The 22,306-nt window shown below is 49.4% G+C and overlaps 1 protein-coding gene across 3 annotated transcripts in view; it reads left to right on the forward strand.

The window, feature by feature from the left end:
• glra1 (glycine receptor, alpha 1) overlaps nt 1-22,306 on the forward strand; it is a 77,816-nt gene that overhangs the window by 22,288 nt on the left and 33,222 nt on the right. For 2 of the 3 annotated variants that reach the window (XM_086086678.1, XM_086086676.1), the window contains exon 1: nt 21,475-22,279. In XM_086086678.1, coding sequence (XP_085942804.1) covers nt 22,209-22,279 — 71 coding nt within the window. In that variant the 5' untranslated portion in view covers nt 21,475-22,208. Of the gene's footprint in view, nt 1-1,990; nt 2,193-21,474; nt 22,280-22,306 lie in introns of those variants that run through there. The other variant, XM_086086677.1, reaches the window with a different exon arrangement.

Genomic DNA, 22,306 nt, shown 5'->3' on the forward strand with positions numbered 1-22,306 from the left:
CGCGGGCCAGAACCAGTTTCGTTCATGAGTCTCGGAGCCTTTGAAGCCGTTCTGAATGAATACGATGACAAACTTGGAGTTGCATCAACCGGCAGATCAAAGCTTGTGAAACTTCAAAGTTGTGCTTTTGGACCGCATGAACTATTGTTTGTTTCCTGCTCGGAAGTTTCTGCATCACTTTGTGACGCAGGCGACTCTCAACAAACGGGATTGGAAGGTTTCAGTTCCAGGAAGTAGCGAGACCCGAAAGGGGGGCTTGCGGGGGGGTTCCTCTTCTGTCGGTTGTCGATGACAACGCCGGCGGACGCGCTATTCTTAGGCCCGGCCCGTCCCAGCGCTGCCACGAAGGATCTGTTTGATGGCGGCCCGGTGGGAGACATCAAATATGCATCAATCGTACGTCAACGTCTCCTAGTGGACGTTGTTGCGATGTCTTGTTTATTGGTTGCCTGGCGATCACAATCAGAATCGGCTTTATTGGGCCACGCGCGTTACGTGTCACTCTCGTTCCACAGAACACAAAATAAAAGTAGGCAACTTTTGTTTTGATTTGGGAGATGCGATCGCGCTTCGGAGATCAGCTTCGGCCTCGGTTTCTTCCGGCAAAGCTTGAGTCGATCGTGTTGTCGCCTTGCGAGGTTCAGTCTGGTTTGACTTGCATCGGCAGATTTGACACATCTAATATGGCCGACGTTTCACAGCAACGCCAAGGTGAGCTCTGTTTACATTTGATGTCTTTGGTTCGGAATCCCTGGAAGCAGATGCCTCTCCCTCCTCTCCCTCCTCTTCCTCCTCCTCCTCCTCCTCCTCCTCCTCCTCCTCCTCCTCCTCCTCCTCCTCCTCCTCTTCGCCAAGATGGCGCCAACCCGTTGAGAGCTTACCATCTGGTCCCTGCACACCCGGCCGGACACATCGGCGGCTAACGGCACGTTGGCCCCGCCCATCGGCCATCCATGTGACACACATTGAGGGTTCCCGCAGGCGTCAGCTTTTTTCCACACCGCCGCCTCATTTGCATTTCAAAGCCAGCGGCGGGGGGGCGGGGGGCAGGGACGGGACTCCCTCGGGCGGCCACGTCCACCAAAATGGGACAAACGGGGACGCCGTCAAGCTAATTGGCTAACGTGTCGTTTATCACATTTGTCTCTTCGTACGTTTGGTCCTTGCCTTCGCAGCTGTCGTCCTCAGACTTGAGTTCGCTCGCTACTTGAACGGAGGTCGACACTCGGCCGTGATTGGCCGGTAGCTTTGATTGATATGATGCAGGTTTTCAAACTTTGCCATAAGACGTCAGTGGGAATGGACCGAAGAGTAAGCCCCAACCCAGGCCTCTGACTACGACTCGGACCAGGACCAAGACTATAACCAGGATGAGGAATAAAACAAGGTTCAGATCTAAAACTAGTACAGCATTAAACAAGTCCCGGAAATCAGACGAGGACTCAGATCAGGACTGATATTAGGAGCAGAATTAAGACTGAAGGACGAAACTGAGGTCAGGACTGAAACTAGGATCAGACCAGAGGATCAGATTTGGACTAAGACCAGAGCCGCAGCCGTAACGAGCACTAGAACCAGAAGCCGTAACAGGACTAGAACGAGACGAGTATGAGAACAAAGACGGAGTCGGTTTGTTTTGTCAGACGTTGATGCTTTGTTTTTATTGATGCCGGTTGTTGTTCTCTGCTGCGCCACAAAAACTTTACTGGATGGATAAAATCATTCATCAAGTTGAGTGCACATTAGCAAGAAAAAAAATTCTCAGCAGGGAAGGAAAAAAAATCTCTTGCAATTATGCAAAAGGTCCTTTGAATAATTCAACATTTTAATGTTTTAAAAAGACGCCTCGTGGCTCTTTAACACCAGGACGCTAATGAACGCGCTAATGAACGCGCTAACCGCCGAGCCCGGCCCGAAGGCGGGGAAAGACGTCCAAAGTGAACACGTCAGTCAACAACTTTTTTTTCTCTCGTCCTTTTACTGATGACAGGAAGCAGGAAATTGTTCTAAGAGGATGCAGGAAGTGGACCTAACACGAAGAGCGCCGAACTGGAAGGAAGGAGGAAAGCCAGTTTGTGGCGGCCTCGCACCAGCTTTCGGCGATCCAGCTTGCGAAACGCAAAAGACGTTCCACGCGCCAGGACGGCTTCAGACCTTTTCTCCATATTGCGGCCGTGAAACTGGAGCAACAAGTACGCAATAAACACGTCAATTAAACGTACACGACTCGACCATGTTGCGCTCGTCACTGCAAACAAACACGACGGAGCATTCGACGACGGAAACGGTGCACTTAACAACTTCGAACACGTCAGCTTTACATCAATTTACCGGCACCGATATGTCAAATACTTACACGGAATGCCTTTTATGGACTTTAGCATCAGACGCAACTCGACAAGAACCTTTTCGCTCCTTCTACGATTCCTTTTTCATGTGAGCAGGAAGCTCAGGCTGTCTTCTCGCGCTCTCTCTTAAAGGGGCAGCGCCTTCTTCAAGGTAAAGGAATTGGACCAAAACAACAAGACTTCAATTCCTTGCAACATGCTCTGAATGACCAAAATAATAATAAAGGGGCAAAAACAAATGCTGCATTCCAGGAAAATGGGAAGTCGGAGTTTTCTGGCCAGGAAACGTGCACTTGAACGCCCCTCAAATTGGAAGGTCTGAGTTGCCAAAAATGTCGACCCCAACTGCACAAGAAGACCGTGAATGGCAAAACACAAGATTCTTAAAAAAAAAAAATCATCTTTCACTCCTTATTATTACATGAATTGAGTTGTTCGACAAAACTTAGCCCAGCGGGATTTGCTGAAATGTAAATCGAAATACTTGTAAGAAAAGATATTCCTTTACTCGTATTAATGACGCCAATTATAAAGGCAGGTTTCTAAATGTGATTTGAGGACCTGTGCCAGTCTGTGCCGGTCTCGGTGGTGGTCTTCGTTGTCGAGTGATGTCGCGCTTGCTGAAGTCGACTCCGGCAGAACAAGAATCAGCCAACAGGAAGCTGAGGAAGCTGCTAACAAACAATAACAATGACGTCGAACAAACAAAAAGCAGCTCGTGGAAGTCACTCGAACCAGGAAGTAGAAGCAGGCAGATGCAGGAAGTGCAGCGGAGAGGAAGCAGGAAGTCGCTGGCAAAAAGAAGCCTGCTGCCTAATGAGATCTTACTTCCTCGACTTGCACCTCTGGATGTGCGCTTGTCAATCACACGGAATGTGCGTGCGTGTGCGCACACACATTCCGTGTGTCAATCACACGCACGCGCGCATGTGCTAATTATTGGTTGCTTTGTGCTAACAGAAGAAAAAGTTGACATCGTATGACAGGAAGTCCTCATTCGCCTGTAAGTGCAAAAAAAGTGCGTGTGCGTGCGTGCGCGTGTGCGTGCGCGTGTGTGTGGCGCAGACACACTGAAACGTCAGCTATTTACAAGTCCAATATTTTCCAGCACAGTCAACAGTTGCCTGGAGGCACATAGGAAGATCCCATTTGGCTCAGCATGCGCGCCCTCCTTCATAACTACACGCACACGCGCACGCGCACGCACACTCGGGCATAATGAACTATTTGAAGAAAGATTAAAATGGAGAAAACGTCTATTGACTTTTATCAAAGGCTGACGAGTCTCTGGAGCGCCGTGTGAATATAATTTGCGCAACACACACACACACGCGCATAATATCTTCGCACACGTACTTTAGATTTAGTGCCGCAAGCGCTGCTGAAGTTGATTGAAGTCGGCGTTTAATTGAAGCCTGAAGATATTCTTCACTTTGATTGTGCTGAGTGACACGCGTTAATGGCCGCCATCTTTTCTTTTAGCCGTTGCGGCATCGCAAAGAAATAAGCGCTAACCTTCCACTTTTTAAAAACAGTATTTCCTGTCTCAATAATGGATGATATATCTAAGTTATAAAGTAGAGTGTTGATGCTACATTTAGCGCAGGTGCCTTCGTTGTAGTACCGCATTGTGCCACAACATGCCGGGGGCGGCACTGAGCTGACAACTGAGATGCAGCGTGATTAACAGCAAGAAGAAGAGAAAAAGTCCGTTGTTTCTTTCGTGGCAGAGGAAACAAACACCTGCGAGGATTGTTGTATGCTTGGTTTGCTTGTTTGAAGGTTGCTCGTCCTCGTCCTCGTCCTCGTCCTCGTCCTAGTAGCAGCCCTGGTCCTAGTTTCTGCTTTTGGTAGCAGTCATAGTCCTGTTCCTGGACTTGGTCCTGGTAAAACGTCTTCTTTTCCTGGTCCTCGTCTTAGTAACGATTCTGGTCTTAGTAACGATTCTGGTTTCGGTCTTTGACATGACCCTCGTCTTGGTGGTGTTCCTACTTCTACTCTTTGTGCAGGTGTCCTTCCCCTAGTCTTAAACCTGGACATGATCTTAGCCCTGGTTCTGGTTTTCGACTTGTTTCTGGTTATACTCCCAATTCTTGTCTTAGAACTGGTCCTTGTTGTCGTTTTACTTCTGTCCTGGTTCTTGTCCCGGACCCGCTTTAATGCATCGTGTGTCGGAAACGGTACACACAGAAAAGGCGTAGAACGAGATAAGAATGAATTTGGCTTGGATGGATTGTGGATTGGGCGCGAGAGTCTCTTTTTGGTCTTTGTCTTTTTGTCATGTCGGCAGCGGGAAGCCAGATGATTTATTTCCTGTCTGCTTGCTCCACTTCCTGCTTTGTTTTGCGCTCATGCGGCTCTCGTGAGACCACCACCGGCGCCGGGAAGACCACCACCTCCAAGATGAATGTGACGGGCAAACGTCCCCTTTGGGATTTTTACTTTTTACTTTACTACTGTGTGTGTGTGTGTGTGTGTGTGTGTGTGTGTGTGTGTGTGTGTGTGTGTGTGTGTGTGTGTGTGTGTGTGTGTGTGTGTGTGTGTGTGTGTGTGTGTGTCCGTGTACACAGGCTGTGTGCAGTACTACACTAGTTGTGTGCCATGATGTTCTAGTATATTTAGTATGTGTTTGATAGTGTGTAGCTGTGTGTTGCTATCGTGGTTGTGTGTCGTGTGTAATGGTTTGTTTGTCGTGCGTGCGTGCGGAGGCAGCGTAACAACAATGACGTTATTCCCGAATATATCTGCTCTCAAAGAGAACACGAAATTGACAGGAAGTGATGTAGACAAACAGGAAGTGCAATCAAGTCGACCCAAAAATGAGGTCGAGCGATCACGCAATGCGGCGTCGCCGTCCTCACCTGTCAACCATCTTTGCGTCAGGTGCGCGCGCGCGCACGCACGCACATTCAGATTGAACTTTGTGAGCGCCGCCCTCGAGTGCGGCGTGTGATTAATGAATGTTGTAATAATGTCATCATTAACGACGAAATGGCGGTGAGCGACGAAGATTTCAAAGTCGTCGTCATCATCGTCTTTCGTCCTCGGGGCCATTTTGAGCTCAGCTCCGTCGCTTTTTTCCCTTCACTGACTGATGACATCACACGTCCTTCAGCCTGTCCTTGGATGGTAGCCCCGCCCACCACGTCCAATCAGGAGCTGTGTACCGCTTCCATTTAGTTGTGCTGTGTCAAATGTGTGTAGCAATGGAGGCGTGCACTGGTTGTGCGTATAGCGCTTTTGTGTAGCGGTTGTGTGTCTATCGTGTACTTGTTGTGCGTAAAGCTTCTATTTTGAGGTTCCCGTCTTCCTTTCGAGCTTGTGTGTAGTGTGTCTGTTGTGCTTGTGTGTGTCGTGTTTCGTGCTTCCCTGTAGAGATTGTGTGTCGTTAAAGGCTTTTGTGTAATGATTTTGTGTGTTTATGTGAAATATCAACATGTACAGTATGTACGGGGTTTGTGTGCCGTGGGTCTGTTTTCTTGTGCTCCGCGGTGGTTCTTTTTCGCCATTTTGTGTCGTTGTTGTGTTTAGTGCTTGCCACCCGTGCTTGTGTGTAGTGGTTGTGTTTGTGTATTGAGGTCTTGTGTTGTGGTTGCCAGTGCTTCTGTATATGTTCAGCGGTTGTCTGTCGTGGTTTTGCGTGTGAAGATGATGTAGTAGTTGTGTATTGTGGTTGTGTTTTTTTGTGCTGTGCTGTGCAATGGTTCTTTATCATCATTTTCTGTATAGTTGTTGTGTTTAGTGGCTCCTGAAAGAGGATATATACAATTGTTATGTTGTGTGTGTGTGTGTGTGTGTGTGTGTGTGTGTGTGTGTGTGTGTGTGTGTGTGTGTGTGTGTGTGTGTGTGTGTGTGTGTGTGTGTGTGTGAGGTGATAGTTGTATAGTAATTCTGTTTCGCGGTTGTGTGTAGTGCGTCTGTGCGGTGGTGTTTTGTTGCGCCATTGACGCTTGTGTGTAGTAGACAGTGAGTGCGGGTTCGGTGTTTGTGTCGTTTTGTTCCGACTGGGCCCGTTCAGCACTGCAGGCTTCATTTATCACCGTAGCGCCGCCCATAGTTGGGCGGGGGCGGGGGGGGGGGGGGGGGGGGGGTGGTGTCATTTCATTGGTTATGGGCGCGCTGCTCCGTCGAGCCAATCCGTGCTCTCGGTTCAGCAGCTTCCCGCGGCCCGTGATGAAGCCATTAAAGATGGCTGACTGAGGCCAGATGGTCGTCAGCGAGCGGGGAAGATGGAGGGCGAGGGGAGGGAGGGCGAGAACGCCGCGGAGACAAGGTCAATGCGGGGAACTGGAACGCGCACACGACACCTACGACACGTTACATTCACACTACACGACACACTACATCCTACTTTTACACACCAGATTTTTTTTTGAAACGAAACTCCCAAGTCAGGGTTTTCTTTGTCCAGGTCTCCCAGTCCAGATTTTCCTAGTGCGGACCTCCCACTGCAGTCTCTTGATGCACGTCTCGTGTTCCAGATTTCTTGGTCCAGATCTCCTGCTTCACAATTCTGAGTGCAGTTCTCCCGACCCGGAGCATTCCTTCTGGTTCTGGTCTTCATCTTCAGCTGCAGATCTTCACAACCATTTTCACAGCCATCTTTGCGAAAGTCTCGTGGTGCAAAAGTCCCAGTCCATTTCTCCTGGTCCCGGAAAGTCTGATGCAGATTTCCAAATTGCCGTAGTCTGGTCCAAATCTTTTAGTGCAGGTTCTTTTGGGCCAAACCGCTTGGTGCAGATTGCATGTTCCAGACCTCCTTGTGTTCTCTTGGTCTACTTGTCAAAATCGACCTGGGCAGGCCTACTGGCTCAGATTTCTTGGTCCTGACCTTTCCGTCCAGATCTCTGAAGAGATCCTGGTGCAGAAATTCTAGTCTCGATAACCTGGTCGCGATTTTGTTTTGCCAGAGCTTTTTGCTCAGGTCTCTTGGGACGACGGCTGTCCTGATGCAAATCTTTTGCTGCAGATTGCATGGTCCGGACCCTCTCAGGTACTGTTGGTCCAGGTCCTGCGGTTCAGTTCTGCAGGTGCAGGCCTTCTGGTGTTGGTGTCCAGGTGGAGATCTCCTTGTGTGTGTCGTTATGTCCAGATCTTGTAGTCCGTGTCTCCTGGTCCAGGTATTCGTATCCAAAGAGTCTTAAACATTTGCGCTTCATCTGGATCTGCCGGTGCACGTCTCATGGTCTACATCTCCTGGACCAGACTGCCCACCCTCTTAGTCCAGATCTCTTGGTTGGCTTTGCTTTGTAACCAGGCGCTCGTGATAATGTCCCGGAGATTCTCAAGCCACCAACCAAGTCACGAGTCGTCGAGACGGCCAGCCAGGCCTGGTCCGGGATTAAGAGGCGCCAGCGAGACCCGAGAGCATCTGGAGCGAGGAGACCAGTTGAGGCAGAGCTCAAGGAAGAATTCAGAATCTGAGCAAGGCCAGGACCAAAACGTCACGAGGGGCTTCCAGTCCTGCGTGCTCGCCAAAGACGAAAGGGGCGTCCTTCGCCAACCGCAATCGACACGAACGCCACACGTGTGTACTGCGTGCGGCGTTGGACACGCGGCGGCAAAGAGCGTTTCCCCGAATGGAGAAGTTGAGTGTCGTAAATTGAAACGTTGTGCGCATGCAGACAAGGACTTTATTGACGCTTGCTGTCCCCCTTTATGCACGCACGCTTTAGTTACAATCTTCAAGCATCCATGTGGAAATGTGTGTGCGTGTTCAATGTGTTCCATTGACTGTGTGCATCACGTAATAACTTAAGGGTTGGCGGGGGGGGGGGGGGCGGGGCGGGGGGGGGTGTCTCACTACGAGCGGACACAAGCGGTCACATCAAGCTTCATGTTGTGTACAAGTCACAACAACACATTCAACTGTGAGGTGCGAGGACAATACTGGCAGCGGCTTCGTGCACTTGACAAGAAGAAAAAGCAGATGGCGCGGGCCTGGACTCGCGGTCCAAATCCGCAATCGCCATTCGTGAATCCCAAATGGACTCCATGGACTGGACGAAGGTCACAAGTTGTGGGATGGGACCCAAAGAACAAGAAAGAAATGATTTTGCTACGCGCAAGGTGTTCGGGTTCGGCCTTAAAAGAGGATAGCTGCTTCTCCTCCGCTTTGACAGGAGCCAGATGAAGTGGCCGGGGCATCCACTTAAGATGGCCCCCGGACGCCTCCCCGCTGAAGAGTTCCGGGCACGTCCCACCGAGAGAGAGACTCAGTCCTCCCGGTTGGCGTGGGAAGGCCTGAGGATCCACATGTAAGAGCCGGATGAAGTGGCTGGGGAGAGGCAAGTCTAGACGTCCTTGCTCAATCTGCTGCCCCCCGTTGATCCGACAACCAGATAAGCGCAAGACAAGGGATGGCAAATGGAACCGTTTGTTGCCTTCTCAATCATTCACTCCTTCTCGTCTCCCGAGTCGCGAAATCCTCATTTTTTACAGAAAAAGAAATCAAATCAACTCGACTGACGAGTTGATTAGAAGGACGGAGGAAAGACTGAAATGTTCCCAACACACACTTTGTCTATTTCGTCCATTTGCCTGCGGCGTCGCATTCATCAGGGACGCCGCAGCGACGCACGTGCCAGTGTGTGTGTGTGTGTGTGTGTGTGTGTGTGTGTGTGTGTGTGTGTGTGTGTGTGTGTGTGTGTGTGTGTGTGTGTGTGTGTGTTATTCCATGCTGTGTGCATACTCACGCACCTCCATAAACTTTGAAGACTTCAAGCTGAGCCATCTATTTGTTGTCATGTGATGAAGAGCCACCTATAGTGCGTGCGTGCGTGCGTGCGTGCGTGCGTGCGTGCGTGCGTGCGTGCGTGCGTGCGTGCGTGCGTGCGTGCGTGGGCATTGGTCCAAAGGCAAACGCCCCATTTTGATATTGGCCCGCTTCATGTCCTCACCACGGGGGGTTGAACGTGGCACACCTCACACCTTGTACAAGGTTCCATCCTCACTCCGGGGCGGCCAATGGCATGACGAGAGGCGTGGCCTGCGAGTGTCGCTGTGTGTGTGTTTGTGTGCGATGTTACCCATCAGTTCAAGTCAAATCCAAGCCAGCAACCGCATTTGCGGCGAGCCGGAGTCTTAATGTGTTCTTAGCGCCGCTTGTGCCTCGTTAAAATGAGAAGGTCGTTAAAGAAAAAGGGAGCGATGAGTCAGCTCCTTTTTCCGACATCTTGATCAGGAGGAGGAAGTCGGACAAAATGTCCGTCTGGCCTGCTCGGAGGCACGAACGATGGGCAACGGCAGAGCGAGCGAATGCGTTTTCAGACCTGCAGCCAGGACAGGAAATAGAGACCATCAATCAGTGCAAATGCTTGCAAGTAGGAACGCAACATTTCCTATTTGATGTCCTACGGTGGCTTTTGGGGCGTTTCGGTACCTTGTCATGGTAAATCGATTCAAATATTTAAGAAGTGACTCCGACTGTCTGCTCGAGAACAAAAGTCAACCAATTTTCAGAGGTCCAGAAAGTCCTAAACGAGCTGCTCCGGATTTCTCTGACCCAACGGCAGGGCAGCGTTTTCATGTTGAGAAAAAACAACAACCTCGGTATCGGTGCGTTATCGGCATCGGCCAACGCTGCAAAACTGGGTATCGTATCGGGGGCCAAAAAACACCAAATGACACCGAACTCAAGTCGCGTGCGTGCGACTTTCCGGCGGTCCAAAAACGGCAGTTGTTTGTTTACATTCCAACTTGAGCTGTCATGGCGAGATTCTCGAGAATCCTCCAAATGTCACAAACGTCTCAGCAGTAAACGTTCTCAGATTTCTGTCATCTTCGATAAAAGGAGATTGATGAACTTTGTGCTCTTTCAAAAGCAGACATTTTGCAAACGTCTGCTTTGGAAACGCATGCTCGCCAAAAGAGCAGGAAGTGAATCCTCCAATGTTTGACTGGATTTCCTGCGCTGTCAATTTGAAGTCATGTACCGTTTGGGATTCATGGGGGGGGGGGGGGGGCAAATGAAAGGATGATTCCAAATCATGTGTCGTTGCTGTTCCTTTTTTGCTGATGGCCAAACAACGCGCGTGCTGCTGTCGCGGCACGAGCCAATCACAACGTGGCATTTCCTCTTGCCTCTTTCGGAGCAGATGCGCGAGTCAGACGGCCCCGAGCTATAAAATGGCTCTGGCGGTAAAGATGGACTCTCCTGCGCTGACCTCGCTCGCCTCTTCGTCTCGTCCTCCTCCATCCGCTCACGTTCCGCTTCCCGTCTTTCATTGCCACGCGCTCGCGCTCGCTCGTGTCGGCGACGCCAGCAGACGGACGCTAAACGAGCGCTTTGACGTCAGCGGGCCAAATGATGCCGTTGCCACGGCAACGAAGCCCCCGGTGACTCGCCGCGTTTCGCTCAAGCGTCAAACCAGCCGTTTCCGCCACACGGGGACGTCCCGACGCCCGGCAACCGCCATTTTGATGGACGGGCCTCGTTAGAGACACGCCGGCGTCCTGCTCGACAAAACGGAATCAGCAAATTGCGCTTGCAGTTGAAGAAAAAGAGCTTATAAATCCTCCTCCTCGTCATTTTCAAGCCCTGGAATTCTCCCAAAATGGCTGCTTCAAAGCAAAATGGCTGCCTTCCTGTTCAGTTTGGGGTGCGCGTCCTTGAGACTTTTTCGTGCCGATCGGTCAACGTGCTGTCGAGGGCTGATATTTTTCATCACCCGGCTTTGACGTCATGCTCCGCCCACATGGGTTGGCGCCGGAAAAAAATGGCCCCTTTGTCCATTTGTCTCGGATACCCGCTTCCGGGTGGGCCTCGTCGACGTACGTCTGCCCTCCTGATTTGCCTGCAGCCACACTTTGAAGACCGTTCCTTCGCTTGGGCCATAATAATCGCAATAATTCGCAAAAGTCTGTTTCTCGGCGTTGACGCTGGAGAAGGACGAACATTTCGTGCAAATCGCCATCAAAAGCCACAGCAAGAAAACAAGAACATGTTTTTTACCGCGCGGCGGACGCCGTCGTTGCGCGCCCCCATTTGGAAGCTCCGCCTCCGCAGCGCGTTGGCGACAAGACAACGCTCGGGCAACTTCAGTTGTGCTTGACGCTTTGCTACTTTTGCTAGCCTCAAATGATGACATCACGGGGCCGCCGGCGCCCCGTGATGTCATCTGCCAACTGTTGCAGATTGTTTGTATTTTGTATTTTGGGAAATGGCGGAGCGGTCAGCGGCGGACACGCGTCGCGTCACACGTCAAAATATCAATGAATAAAAAGCAAGCGGTTTGACTCGACATGAAGGAAATCTGCCATTTTGGTGTGACCTTGAGCATTTCGCGCTTGCGTTCTTCAAAGACGTCTTTGAGGTTTTGTCTCGTTGCGAGCAAACTTGAAGCGCACGTTCGAGACAGACGGCTCACGCGCGGGCGCGGGCGGAGCACGGTGGGGAAATTGGAGGGTTTTGCCATGAAACAGTTTGGAAATTCGGAATCCAGTTTCACTTAAAAAAAAAAAGTCTCAAGAAGCCACGACCGCCATCTTGGTTTTAAAGTGGACTTTTTGGGCTCAGTTGGTCCGAGCTGATCACGATGGTTTGATTTTCAAACATGACGTTTGTTATTTCATGTCTGTCCCGAGAAGACCCACAAAAAAAGTCTCACAAAGTCATGCCTGAAAAGACAGAAAGTCCGCCATTTTGGTTTCAAGCTGCCTTTTCGGGTTGTTGATGTTTTTGATGTCGTCGGGTTGCTCGCAAATTTCAAGTCTGACGAATGTTTGGAAATGGCTGCGTTTTCTTGTGTCGCATTTCAGCAAACTTTGTTGAGGCAAATTTTCACATTTGGTTTGATTGTTCTGCCTTGGAATGTTTTGAAACCCAATTTTCGCTTTAAAGTCTCGAGACTTTATGAAGTAAAAGTCACAGGAAGTCTGCCATTTTGGTTCGAAGCGCCGCTTTCCAGCATGTTTTTCCCACTCGTGACACGCCGTCGACTCGCATCACGCCGTCGTCCATCTTTCCCGAGTGTCCCTGTAAGTTGCGATTTGCATCTGGCGAGCAGACGCGTCTCGGCGCAGGACCCGTCGAGACGTTTGGCGTCTTGACGGCCGACTGGTCTCGGTGACCTCGCGTCACAACGTTTGCCGTCCCGCGGCGCCGGCGCTGCCGCTGCGCACACACCTGAGCTGCCGCTTTGTCCACGAGCGCCTCAGACGTGTTGTTCCATACGCTCGATCGCCCGCTCGCTCGCTCTCTCGCTCGCTCGCTCGCTCGCTCGCTGCTATTTGGAGCGTGCATGAAGTTCAAAGCCCCGCCCCCCGCTTTGCCATATTTGCCGCCTTCCCCGCAGTGTGTTCTAACTCAGGACGTTTCCATCCCGACGTGTCTCCGGATGCTGATGTCTCGGTGGCGTGCGGACGTGGACGATGCGGCCTGGACGACGTTCCGGCGTCCGCAGCGCGGCGACCGTGCCGGACGGAATGCGCAAACGACAAATGAGGCCGCCTGTCCGATGTCCTTCGTCAACATTCGGCAAGCGTTTCTAACACAACCAAGAAAAAAACACCAAAGCCAACCTGACCCGAAGCCAAAAAACATTTGCTTGCTTTGAGGGCAACATTTGACTTAAGAGTTAATATCGTTTTGGAATTTGCATTTGAGTTAGTTTTGATTTCGTTTTGAGTTTTCGTTTTTAAATGTAGTTTTGAGGGCGGTTCTTTTAGTTGTCGTTAGTTTCACCATTAGTGTTTTCTTTTTTAAATGTTTTACTTCGTAAACATCGCCATCAAATGAAAAAAGTAACACATTTCTTACCTTGCGTTGCATTTCGGCTGAGTTAAATGAAAAAGGAGGCAAAAGCGGAGCATGCAAAGTTGGCGAGACGTCATCCGAAGGCGGCGCTTTTCCATTGGCTGCCGCGAGATGACGTCACTTCGGTGTGACACAAACAAAAATATAAAAATATGCGTCAAGTCACATTTAAGATCATCAATTATTTTCCAAAGATTAAAACCAAAGATTTTCGCTCTAATTTGAGTTAGTTTTGTAAACACAAAATGTAGTTTTTGTTTTTTTCTAAAGCATTTTCGTTTTCTTTTTTCTTTTGTTAATGAAATTGTTTAGTTTTTCTTAATGAGTTTTAGTTTCTTTGTTAGTTTTGATTAGTGTATTGACAAACTTAATGTTGGAAAAGGTCCCAATTCTTCCACCGCGCTTGATTGTCATTGGACGCGTGAGTCGAGCGATTTAGCAACGCAGCTTCCCATTGGCTGAAAGTGAGCCAAAATGGCGGCCGCTAAATTGAGCTAGCGGAAAGTGCTCAAAGTTGTTTTGGGTCGCGAGTCGATCAGTGGTCACATTTTGTCCCTGATTTTCTGTCAACACGTTGTGGGATGGCTGACGAACATAATAAACGAGGACAGCTTGCGAAGGCCGCGCGGCGTCTTTTGAAAAAATGCCCCCCCCCCCCCCCCAATGTTAACGCTGACGAACCAATAGAAAGTGTCAGGTTTGACAAATTGTGTCATCATCCTTGGCCGTGTTTTAAAGGTGCTCTCTCCTCTTGATGCCAATTGGCATGGATGGAATGAATTCACACTCGTTGAGCAGCGCGCGTGTGCGTAAAATAATAAAGTGCACATCGAGTAGAAATAGTGATGATGCCAGCAGGCGGGTGCGAAGCTCCCATCGCGGCAGCCGTTCGGCAGCTTTTAAGCCGCGTCATGAATGCAAGTCAACGGGAATAAATGGACGCTCAACACTTTCTTTTTTTGCCCACTATTTTTATAGCCACGCCTTCTTCACATCATCCAATCAAAAGAAGTCCTTTTTTCAAACACTTCAACCATTTGGCAATTCGTCGTGTATTAACGCTAAGATTAATCACACAATTAATTCTGACCACAGAAGATTCTTCATCTTGACCGTTTGAGCAATAAACATAACTGCATGCAAGTAAGTCAAAAGAATTATGTCTTCAAATTTGACGGATAAAAAGCCTTTTTAATTAAGTGATTAATCATGATTAACCAAAATTCATCGAAAAACGCTTTTTATCAACATTCTTTGCCTGCCAAATTTGAAGAGCACCGATTATGTGTTCATTCTTAAGTTTTTCTTTTTCTTTTGTTAATGTCCTCCTTTCTGGGTTTCTTGCGGACGCCCGAAGAAGCCATCTTTGGCCCGCGGGGCGAGTTGACCTTTGACCCCGCACAGCGCGCGCCGGCACATCAACCCGCGCGGCTCTCGTCCGACGTGACTCATGCGAGGGAACGAAGCGTAACATCGTTTAGAGCCTCGTCCTCTTCATCCTCATCTCCGACATGACGGCGGCGTTGTCGTGACGACGGCAAGACGGGAGCGCTTTTCCCGTGCCGGGGCGAGCGCCGGGCCCCCGGGCGGCGCGTCCGCGTCTAATGAGTCCACCTCATCCGGCTCGTCCGTCATCCGCCATCAGCGTCACGGCCGGCCGGCCGGCGCACGCAGCTTTCCTTACCTTCAGCGCACACGAGTGGAAGTGACGCCGCTCCTCCTCGCAGCAACATATGGCCGCCAGCGGCGAGCTCGGCCCGCTTCAGTCGAGTCGACAGCCGCCGTTGCGTAACGCCTCTCCTCCGTTCTGCGCATCCGCTTCGTGGCCAACGCGCGTGCAAATCCAGGCAAGGTGAGGACGTCCGTCGCTGAGAAATGAACGCCAACTTCACAATCGTTTGCTGGCCGGCAACCGGAAAGGCTGCCAATGGGGACATTATGGGGCGCCAAAGGCCAAAGGTCAAATCACGGGCCTTCAGCAGTGTTATTACCATTAACAAAATGCTGTACCCCAATTTTTATTTGAAATAAACATATTCATTCAATCAATACAATAAAAACTGGAATGCTTTCAAAAACGACATTGATATCATTTGAAAAACTAAAACTAATACTTGAGCTAATAACAGCTGAGTGAGGAGGGCTCGGAAATCAATCAAAATTGATCAAATCAAACCCGGAAGCTCACGTACGATAATAATTGACAACGTTGAAAACTTTTTGATAGGATGATTCAGTGAATTTTTCTTTTTATGTTATTACATTTGATGTATGATGAGATGATTATGATAATTTTTTTATTTGGTTTTGTTAACAAAAATGTGTCTCCCTTTTACTTTGAGTTATTTTGTCAGTTTTGTTGAACTCTTCTAACCTTGGCCTATTTCATTCACGTGTATGACAGCTGCAAAAATGTTCAACAACGTAGCCATTATGAAATAAATGTCAAACTTTTTTTGGGATCGTTTAGAGATTGTTTTGTTGAAATCGTTTTCAAATCAATTTTGTCCGATTTCTGCAGTCCTCCACGAAAGCCGACATTTGCAAAACAGTTATTTTGCAAAACAGTCATCGCCATTTTTTACCGATTTCCGGATGGATTTTATCGACTCAGCGTGACTGAATCAGAACCATTCATTGTATTTCTGTACATTTTCTACTCGTTCCTGCTTTTGTTAAAGGATGGAAATTCAAACATGTCGCTTTTAGTGCACGCGTTGATGAATTGAAAAATTAGACAGATTCATCATTATTAATAATAAATGCTCCATTTGTGCGTTGCTACTTCATGAATTGGCCTTTTTTTTCCCGTCAGCCTCTCGATGGCGTTTGGCTTGATGTGTACGTTAGCACGAAGCTGATATTGCGATATATTATTTCACTTTAAGACGTAGAAAGAATCTTTAATTGCCTTTTATTTTACGTGCCAATTTGATGGCAACCTTGAGGTGACAAATGACTTGAAGCGAGCACGCCGGACCTCTCGTTAAGAGAAGTGCGCACGCAAAGGGAAAACAGGCGGCGAGAAATGTTCCCAAAAATGCAAAGTTCAAATGCGTCGCTCGACATTTTCAGTCTCGCCGGCAATTTCGAGCTGGTTTTTAAAGCAGGAAAAAAAAACGGATTTAATCGGAATAAAGTGCGATTTGTTTGTCGCGGTGAGCGCTCGAATGACAGCATGAATATGTTGAAGGACGACGGCATGAATATGGACGCGTGCGTTACATCAAGTAAATATTTGCAATTAGCCCGCTGCGCTACGTTCACTCATGCGCGCCGCCATCTTTTATGTATGAGGCCAAAGCGGCGCCAAAAGTTGCAGCAAATCGGAAGGTCTGGCTGCAAATAGTCGTGAAAAAAGTCCGCTCGGTAAATACTGGGACGTCTCCCGCCAAGCGTGAAGTCGAGCGCGTGCGCGCGTGCGCGTGCGCGTGCGCGTGCGTGACGGCTCAAAAGGAGATTTTGTGTTGTTGTTGTTTGGCGGAGGCTTCCGTGTATGAAAAAGGGGGAGGGGAAAAAAAACAAGTGCATCTCCGGTCGGCGCCGCCGGCGGGAGCACAGCTGGGCTTTCTTGGGGCCTTGGCGGGACAACGCAGACGAGCGCGAGCGCGAGCGCGGGCGGGCGGGACCACCAATGGCTTCTCCTTCCATAAGCCGCACGTGCAGGACGGACGCCCGCGTCGGATGTTCGCTCGTCTCCTTCCTTGATTCCTTTCAACTGCGCAAACACCGACGACGGGTCGGGTGCGTTTCTGCTTCGTGAAACGTTCGGATCACGCGCGTGAGCGAGCGCGCGCACGTATTAGGACAGAGCGCACGTGGATGTGACAGAATAAAGGCCTATATGATCAAATAATAGCGCACGGCGACCGACAGCATCGTCATGTGACCCGAAACGTCATGTTAGCCTGGGAAGCGGATTCACGGCTGAACCGGCGAGCGAGAGTCACGACGCGGTCGCCGTCACGCGCGTTCCTCAGCGGGGGGGAATTCGGACTTTCATTCAGACGTTTTCAGCAGTTCAAAGGTCACATCGTGTTTGGTAACTTAGTTGTTCTTTTTCATGCGCAAGTTACGCGCTGAGGAAGTCGCTAACGAGCGATCATGGCTCACCTGGGTTGGGTCAGCAAACGGAGCCGCGATTGGTCGCAGGCGACTTCCTCAGCGCGGCTGATGTCGTCTTCAGTCGACAGCAAGTGTGATAAAATAGTTTTGAAAGGTTTTAATTGTTGATGAAAAAGAATGAAGAAGTTCTCAAATTCATTCTGAACTCAACTTGAACGAAACAGACGTGGAAAGAACCAATCAGAGGAGAGAGAAGTTACGTCTGGCACTTCCTACAATTTTGACCCAGTGCAGTTGCCATACAAATAAATAATACGCTCCAACATTCTGTACTTTCTCACGGATGAAAAGCGCTTGTCACAGTTTTAATCAATGGATTCGAGTTGGGCGGCCATACTGAGTGGCAACGTAAGATGGCCGCCAGTGGCTTCACTTGTTGTTAGTGCTTTTCTATCTGAGTCTGTGATCTTAAAAATTGCTTCCATTCTTAAAGGTGTTCATTGAAAAAGAATGATGAAGTCATCCGATTCCATCTTTAGAAAAAGTGCCGCAATTTCACTTCAAATGCTTGGCGGAGGTCGCGTGAACGTGAACGTGAACGTCAACGTGAACGTGAACGTGACATCGCCGGCCTCGCTCCACTTTTCCTTGCTTTCCTTTTTGCGTTGCTTTTTGCCTTTGTGCGCGGCGTTGGCGCTGGCGAGCAGGTTGGCGTGCGAGCCCCGGGGCCGCCATGCAGTGCAGCCGCTCTGACAAGGTCAAAGTTCATTTTGCATTCTTCTGTCATTTGCGCTTATTCGCTTTTCCTTTCCCGGGGCCGACCTTCACCGGCGACAAACAACAACAAGCCGCGTTCGGCGCGCAAACTCTTCTTCCTCTTTTTCTTCTTCTTTTGCTTTCCACATGAAAAGCAACAAATGAGACCCGCGCGCGCCTGCTCTGCTTTTGGTGCCAATGAAATATTTTGGTCTTCGTCGGCAAAGTCAGTCAAAATGTTGTTTGCTTCCGTTTCTGTCCGCGGCTCGATGACAGATTTGCATTTTTCTTTTTCATTCTTCATTTTCCACTTTTTGGAGTATTCAGAAGAAGAAATGAGGATCCGATACCAAGCAACTTTTCTCTCAAATGAACTTGCGGCAATTTGCACTGAAATTAAAGAAATTCAAAATGTCTTTCGGTTTTCTGTAAAAACGAGACAAAAAAGTCCAGTTGACCCAAAAGAACCTTTGTGAATTGTAATCACCCACGTCAAAATGAATTATTCCCCAAAACTACGTTTTTTATGAAGAATGGCCAGAATTGGGGGGGGGGGATTCTGTGAGGGGGGGGGGATTCTGGGGGGGGGGTCTGTATATTTGCAATTCTGCTTGTGCCAAATCGCCAAAAGTTGTAACATTGTTGTAATACAATAATTAGCACGATATTGTGGGGAGGATGGCAATATTAAAAAAAGGTCACGATATTGTCAACCAAAGAAAAAAAAGAGCTGATAGTAAAACAGCACAAAATTGTACATCGACAAACGTCTCTAATCTCTAACAAGACTTGATCTTGACTTCCTCCACATACGGACTCGTTTCACAAGCATATGACGTTCGCCTTCATCGGACCTTTAGCGTAGATTTCAAACGGGGGGGGACAAAACATGCCGTATGAAAATTAAGCCGCACTAAAAAACTTGCCACCAGAGGGTGCTAGAAATGCACAAATGGAAATCAACCAGACTTTTTTGCAGATGTGCTGCTTTTATTATCGTGACACGACGACGATATATTGTGGCAGTTTTAATATCGCGATATTGCCGCAATCGCCACGATGGCTCCATGCTATGAGCTAGTAAGTTAGCCGCCATTAGTTAGCGGTCGGATTAACATTATTGTTGTTGGATTCATGTCACGTTATTTTTATAATTGTTTTGTTTTTTAAGTGTGACTCCACCTCCTGTCTGTCGCGAGCTGCAGATTTGAAAGGGGGCGTGTCACTGTGTGTCACATGACAGATTAGCAGAGACAAGATTTTGCAAAATCATATCATTTTTCTTCATCAACTAAAATGTCCCGTTTTTATATATTTTTGTCTCGTCTTCATGAGTCGACGAAAACGCTTACTGATTTAGTCCCACTTATTGTTTATTCGTGAGGGTTTTAGTCTCGTCTAGTTTTAGTCCGGTGAAAATTTTGTTTACTTTTCATTGACGAACAACAATTTTTCAGCAGTTTTGTGGCGCTCTTGAATGCTCATTTTGATGCAAAAAAAAGAAGAAAAAGTTGCCACTATGTGTTTTTGTTGTTGAATCGATGAACTTAGCGACTGGTCCCGACAATTGGCATCCAACAGAATTTCCCGTCTCGAATGGACATGTTGATGTCGTCGCTAAGCAAGATGGCGGACGATCGCTCCGCCTTTCCCGACAACTTAAAGAAATGTTTCTTTCTTTCCCTCCGACAGAGGATGTCTTCTAACGGCCGCTGTTTTATTCATGAGCGCCATCGTTGTACGGCTAGAGGTCGTCGGCGTCCTGCACCGCCGCTCTCCGTCCAATTGTGTGTGTGTGTGCGTGTGCGTGCGTGCGCACGTGCCGCCCGCTAATAGTTTTCCTTTGGCTCCTTTCAAGCGAGCTGTTATCTGGGATTAAAAGCTCCCCCGCCATGCAACGGACGACCTTGCCACCTGCCAGTGTTTGACCTTGAGACCTTACCCGTGTCGGCGTTATGAGTCGGCCTCTCGGCACCTCGGCTTCCTCATATCGCACCCCCCCCGCCCCCCCTCCAACATTGTTCACTGAGTTGCTTGTTGGACATTGATCACGATCAATCAAACGATTGGTTTGTCCACATGCTGAGCTCACATTCACACGGACAGGAAGTGCACCCAGAAGGCACTTCCTGTTTGTCCGGCCAAACCTGACGCCCACCTTCGTCTGCCTTCAAGGAGCAAAACACAAATTTGCTGTTGAGAGGCGACAATTGCGACAATTTGAAGCGAAGCAATTTTAATGAACTGTCGATTAATCGATGAATTGTTGCCCCGCTCGTCCTAATCTTCTTATTGTTGTTATTGTCTTAAATTCCATCGGTGCCTAACGAAGTGTCCGCTGAGGCCTGACGTCAAACTCATGGAGGGGTGACGGTGAATGTGCGCACACGCGCGCCGCAGTAAAGGTCACGTTCAGTTTGTACCGCGTGAAGAAAATGCAAAGTGACAGCGCGCCTTTTGCTCAATTGACTGCGACGCTTCTTCCTCTCTTTTGTTGTCCTTGCGGCAGGTGAGCCGAACCCGCCCTCTTGCGTTGCCGCGCCCGCACCAAAATGTTGCCTTTCATGCGCGCCGGCGGTGGAAATGGCGGCTGTCGCAACATCAAAGCGAGGGATTCCTTCGTCGGTCTGAATTGAAAGCCAACATGAAGCGTGTGACGGCCATGACGCCTTAGCGCTAACTGCGCTAGCACACAGCAGCTAACATTCCGGCCGCTCTGGTTTTTGGGCACGAAATACATAAAAAAATTGGCTACGGTGGGTCCAAATATCGCTACATTGATGTGTCGTCGTATTCCAGTTTGAATTCGACAAATCCTCTGAATTGCTTTATGTCCTTTTCCTGTTTTTACACAGCAGTGGTGCGTTTATACTTTTGTGTCCATATGCACAAATATCCTGCAGATGACATCAGCCATAAATATTTTTCATTTTCTGCAGTCCTTCTTGAAAGGTTATTTGTGTGTTTTTCAAAATAAGACATTTGCAACAACAAAAATGCTTTTACTTAACAACGCTCAACATTTTCTGACGGATGATTCGGAGCAAATCTGGAACTGACGTTTTCCACACTGACAAAAGTCCACAAATTACTCAATTGTTAAATTCATAATAATTATCATTATTAATATTATTAATAAGCCCTCTCATTAAGCAATAGTTCAATTGGTTTATTGTAATATTAATAGTACATGATTGACATTTTTTTCCTGTTGTTGTTTTGGAATCAAGTGGAATTCAATATGTTGAAATATTCAAATATTCATTGAGTTGATGTCAAAGTGGATGTAATTCGGACATTTTAAATGCTCCTAAATCTCAATTTAGTTTTTTGGAGCCGCTGCGACGTCAAAGTGCCTATTGATGACGTCACGTCCCCTCATGTTGGGAGCGTGACGTTTGCCTCCCACATGGTGCGGCCTAATGACTGACGTCTGCGTCGGCCAATCGGCAGCCAGCGTGGTCGGCCGGCGGGCCAACGGCTGGCGCTGGTGGGCGTGTCGTGGCGAGGGGGCGGGGCCGGGGCTTAGTTTGCTAAATGACTGCAGCAGGAGCATCACACGCGGCCGCGGCGTCCCACCTGACGTGACACGTGACGCGCACGGCGCCGCGCTCGCCTCGCTTTCTTCCACGCCTTCAACTCGTCTCGGACGCGGACGTGGACGCGGACGCGCACGGAAGCGGCACACGCGACGACGCGACGCGGCAGGCGCGTACGGGAGCGTCCGCCGGTGCGTCAACACGGCATGGCTGACGAGCGCGCGCGCCCCTGAGCGTGCGCGGCGCCGAGGACCAGCGGCATCCTCATCCTCACCGCGGGGGGGGACACTCTCCGCCTCCCACTTGGATTAACACTTTGCCAGACAAGGAAGGAATATGGCGCGTTTTGCTGCCAGCTGTGAGGATCTGTAAGCAGGTGGAATTCCTCTTCCTCCTCTTCCTCCTCTTCCTCTTCCTCCCATCCCACTCTGGAGCCCCCCCCAACCCAAACGCCCCCTTACCACCTCACCTCCCCCTCACCCCCCCGGCCCGCGCCCCCTTTTTCCCTGAGAGGACACAGGTGTGATCGCATGGCCGCAGAGGTCTGACGGACCCCCCCTCCCGTCCCTGACCCCCCCTCCCCCCCTACCCCAGATTCCCAACTCACCTTGGAGGTCCTCCACCCCACACCTGGGCCCCCGCCACCCCCTCCTCTTCCTGAAGGGGCCGTTCCGCCCGGCAGAGTGTGACCAAAACACCCCCCCCCCCCCAACCTCACTTGCCCCCCTCCCCCACCGAAAGAAAATGAGACTCTCCAAAATGTGCCGCTTGAACGCGCTCAGCATCTACTTGTGGGAGACGCTCGTCTTCTTCAGGTAAGGACAACCGGCGCGCTTGCAAAA

The sequence above is a fragment of the Leptonotus elevatus genome, chromosome 10 (assembly GCF_054856555.1).
Source record: "Leptonotus elevatus isolate MCC_2025b chromosome 10, RoL_Lele_1.0, whole genome shotgun sequence".
In the NCBI taxonomy this organism is placed as follows: Eukaryota; Metazoa; Chordata; class Actinopteri; order Syngnathiformes; family Syngnathidae; genus Leptonotus; species Leptonotus elevatus.